The sequence below is a fragment of the Cynara cardunculus genome (assembly GCF_001531365.2).
Source record: "Cynara cardunculus var. scolymus isolate 2C chromosome LG 4, CcrdV1, whole genome shotgun sequence".
Classification (NCBI taxonomy): Eukaryota; Viridiplantae; Streptophyta; class Magnoliopsida; order Asterales; family Asteraceae; genus Cynara; species Cynara cardunculus.
Window position 1 is genome coordinate 13,623,986 of NC_037531.1, and position 4,767 is coordinate 13,628,752.

The following is a 4,767-nucleotide window of genomic DNA, read 5'->3' on the forward strand; positions in this document are numbered from 1 at the left end:
AAAACATATTTATAATAAAACATATTAAAAATAACATATTTCGAAAATATTAATAACATATTTTTAATTTATTAATTATCAAAAAAAAAAATATTTTTTTTCAAAGGACCGGCCGTAACCGGTTATAGGACCGGAACCGGGACCGGTTTTCCTTAACCGGTTATACGACAGCTTGACCGGTTATAGTGTTTTCGGTCGGGACCGGGACCGGGACCGGGACCGGTTATGGAGGGACCGGTTAACGCCGGTTTTTGTCACGATTAGGCCCGGCCGTAACCGGTTAAGGCCCGGCCCGGGACCGATTTTTGGCCATCTCTATTTGCACATCCGAAGCTCAAACTGGTCCAAAAAGAATGTGCTCTTTTATTTTCAAATGAAAACGGACTAGGAAGGCCCGAGCCTTGTGAATCTCTGTAGGGGTATATCCGAATTTTTTTAATAAAGAGTAATAAAATATTAGTTATATGAAATTTAATTAATTATGAAAATACTAACAGACCGGACGGACTTGTCCGAATTAACTTTTTGATTGCTCGAGTATGCTATTAATTTTAAAGAGTCTGGTCTGCACACACACGACCTTTTCGAAAATGATGGTCCAAACGCGATGTTCTAACCGGTTGAACGGTCCCGGTGTAGTAGGTCATACTATATGTAAACAACTCTAATAGCTCTGTTATAACATTGAAGATGATGGTGAAAAGGCGAGAATATTCGCAACTCATATATGCAAAAAATTTATTCGTCAAAATGTCATTCTCATTGACATTTCAATATTACATAAAACACACGGCACGACATTAGATAACCAAACCAACGACAATAGAGAACCACAATCATATAATAGTTGATCAAGTTCGTTGGCTCAAACAAACCGATTAAGGTATTCATCGATGGTAGTGTACTTCACGTCAGGGTAGAGTTCTGAAGCCTCGACACCGAATGATGGTTTTATGTCAAAGTTGGTAAGATCTCCGTTCACAAAAATCGAGTGGTTGATCGCTAACAGAATGTTCATCGGGAATTCAGACTCTGAAGCAATCACGAAAACAGAATATGAGAAACGACGAAAAAATGACAACGAAAACAAATGAAACCTTAGGTTTTTCCTTTGATTGCATACCTTGAATGAGCTTAAGAACTTGTTCTTTAGGAATATAAGTTTTCTCAAGGGATTTTCCAATCTTCTTCTCCCATAGGGAAACAAGATCATTGAAAGAGAGAGTGTTTCTCGGGGGTTTGATGTAAAGAATCTTGTTTAATGTTCTCGGGTCGTCTACGGCTTTGATCGTGTAGGTACCGATGTCGTGTTCTTCGTTAAAAACAGCTACAGATACCGGTAAACAATCATCGATCATTGTGAGTAGTAAAAACATGCCAATTCTTGGTATATTTTTCATCTGATTTAAATAACGCATCATTGAAAGGGATCGTGGTTACCTCTGGGACTTCCGTCGCCAAGGATGGTTACTTTATCTCTAGGAGGAACGGTAGCCCCGGGTTGTACCAGTGTAGGCAGGAAGTAGCCGGCAAAGCAGTTGGCAGCGACGTAAGTGAATGGAATTCCTTCAGCCTCAATCTTCCTGCGAATTTGCACTTTCCCTGCAAATGCTGAACTCGCGGGCTCGACAGCGTTATGATGATCCACGTCTGTCCCAAACTCGGATGGGAAAAACCTCTAAAACACAAAAAATGTCGATCGTAACTTGTTAAAGTTGAGTTATAGCAATAAAAAATACGATTGAGGACGAAACTACTATCTCAAATGATTTTATTGATGTATATATATGACGATGTTCACATGTATTCACAAATGATCATAGGTATATTCACATCTGATACTCATAGATATCAGATGAGAATGACATTTTGACGAATAAAAATTTATTGTTCAACGTGAAAAAATAAAACTTATCATTTTTAGTATATTTTATTATAATTTAAATATTTTAAACTTTATAATAGAAAATAGGGCAAAGTTCATAAAACCTAACATTATCTCATGCCTTCTTTTGAATAAACAATCATTAAACTTTTTTATTTTGAATGGTTAAGTCTTCGAACTATTTTTTTAAATGAGAAAACCATTAAACTTTTCTATTTTAATTTATTAAGTCTCTAAACAATTTTTTTCAATAAAATAAATAATCAAACTTTTAAAAATTGGTTATTTACATCATTTTAACCTAAAAACGTTATTTGTAACCGACTAGAAAAGTCTTAGAATAACTATCTACGACCTCCTGAAAATAGATCAAAAAGAGGAAGATCGATGGCAGGGGCCAACAATGTGATAGCCGATATGAAGAATGGACAACGATGGGACGACAAGGAGTGGCGAGGGGGAGGGATACCGTTGTTTAGGAGGGGTTTGAAGGGCGTAGGTTTTGGAAACAGAAAAACCAATTTAGGTTTCTTTTTTTACTTTAATACCTTTCTAGTCGGTTGTTAAAAAAATGTAGGTAACCAATTTTTAAAAGTTTAATAGTTATATTTATTACAAAAAAAACTTGTTCAAAAACTTGACTTAGTTATCCACAATGAGAAAGTTTAATGGTTTTTTTCAATCAAAAAAATAGTTCAAGAACTTAATCATTCAAAATGAAAAAATTTAATAATTTTTTCATTCAAAAAAATAGTTCAGAGACTTGAGCAGACTTCATTGGGTTTTTCCGAACTTTTTCCTAAAAATAAATATATTTGTAATATTAAATATAAAAATATATATTATTTAATTGTTATTAAAAAAATGATGGTACATAATAATATTATCATTAAATAGAAGTCAGAAAATGAAATGCTATTTACACTCGTTTGTCTGGATGACGATATACGGGGATGATATGAGACGAGACCCCACAAAATTCACATTTTTTGTCATCCCCATTTACGTGCGTGTTGGAGCATTATTTTGCAGATATATATAATAAAAATCCTGCAATCAAACTGTTTGTTTTATCTGTTGGATTTGTTAAAAACGATATTTTATTTGCCATGACTCATTTGTTTGGTTGAAACCAGTTGCAATTTCCAAGTTCGTTTTAAATAAGAAGACTAAATATTGTCAAGATGTAAGAAACACAGATTAACGGAAGTTTTATAAGTGAATCACTAGAAAAAAAATATGTTGACGATTCATATATGAATCGATGTTACAGATTATTTATGAATTAAAACACACACACACACACACACATATATATATATATCTATATATATAGATGTATATATATCTTCAAATGGATTTTTTCATTGATTCATATATGAATTTGATGTAGGGAGGATCGGAAATTTATTGGGCTTTTTCACTGATCTTTGGAAAAGGAAAAAGAAACGAGCTTGAAAAAAACCCAGAATCCCTCATCAAAAGCTGGAAGGCATATGCTTACGTGACTTCTCCCCCAACCTGGATTGCGTGTCAGGTCGTGCGTGCGTTCTAAGCAGTCGTGCACGAATTGAGTTTCTTTCTTTCTTTGATTATTTCGTTCCATAATCAGGAGTAATATTGAGTTTGAGTTTATATTCGATAGTTATCTCTTAGAGTTTCTTTAGAGTTTTATCGCTAATTTTGTGAGTTCTATATTTGTAGGCTCGTTATCTTTTAGGGTTTAGACGTTTGTCGATCCTTCCGCAATTTACAGTTGCATCAGAATTTTTTCTTAACGTTCTTCTTTTACTTTCACATGATATTTAGTTTTCTTATTTGAAGCTGTTCTTTGACCTTCCAATAATCAAGAAAGAAACAAACCTTAACATTTCCGGCTTCTTTAATGGCGGCAATGATTTTGGTTTGATCCTGGATTTGCATATTACCGACGGCTGAAATCACCACATCGACCTGCTTAATCGCCTTCACCAAACTTTCGTGATCGTTTAGATCTCCCTGCATAAATACTCATCATCAAACACCCATTGATTCTAACGGTTTCAATTGAGAACTGTAAATATCTTGACAACAATATGATGAATAGTTGGTTCTCAAAATATACGCAGTTGCTAAATGTACGCTTCCCTAATTCTTAAATTGATAAATAACGTGCTTATAGCGTATAGGAACGTACGTAAACGAGAGTGACGTCGGAGTTCTTGAAGCTCTGAACAAGCTTACCCTTCACAGGGTCGACCACCGTGGACTCTCGAACCAGAACAAAAGTCGGGTGACCGGCCTTTGCGCTAGCATCCACCACGAACTTTCCGATGTAGCCGGTTCCTCCGATGATCAGAATCTTGCTGTTCTCCGATGTCATCTTTGTTTTTTCCGGCGAAGATTTACTTGGTTGGAGGTAGTGGATTTCTTTAGTGAAGCAATATCAAAATTTATGCTTGTTGTGGAAGGAAGTGATTTTACCAAAATGCCCCGAGGTTGATAGCCTTTCCAAATCCTTTAAGTTGGTGGGCATTTAGTGAACAAAACGAGGACAATAACTTTAAGGGAAAGGTAAATCTATATCTATATTATATTATAAAGTATTTGACAAAAAAAATTAAAAACCATTCTTTTTGCATGAAATAATGTTTATTAATGTATATTACTTAAAATTTAAGATTACAAGTAAATCGTGCGTAAGTACAACTTATTAAAGCTTCATTTTTTAATTCGAATAACTAACTGCAGATAAAAATAATCAAATTTCAGATAAATATCTTATTTTAAATATAATTTTTTTAAATATAATTAGGATAATCGTTCTAACAGAATTCTTAATTATTATCCTTATAAAAAATCATGCTATTAAATCAAAAATAAATAACTTTGTTATTAAATTT

At 34.0% G+C, this 4,767-nt stretch overlaps 1 protein-coding gene across 1 annotated transcript; it reads right to left on the reverse strand.

The window, feature by feature from the left end:
• Positions 1-692: 692 nt before the first annotated feature.
• On the reverse strand, positions 693-4,284 carry LOC112511089 (isoflavone reductase homolog TP7-like). Its single transcript, XM_025116502.1, has 5 exons — positions 4,062-4,284; positions 3,749-3,883; positions 1,441-1,678; positions 1,124-1,327; positions 693-1,032 (listed from the first exon to the last, which is right to left on the reverse strand). Exons 1-5 carry the CDS (start codon positions 4,245-4,247, stop codon positions 866-868), a joined length of 930 nt encoding a protein of 309 aa, XP_024972270.1. The 5' UTR covers positions 4,248-4,284; the 3' UTR covers positions 693-865.
• Positions 4,285-4,767: the final 483 nt, after the last annotated feature.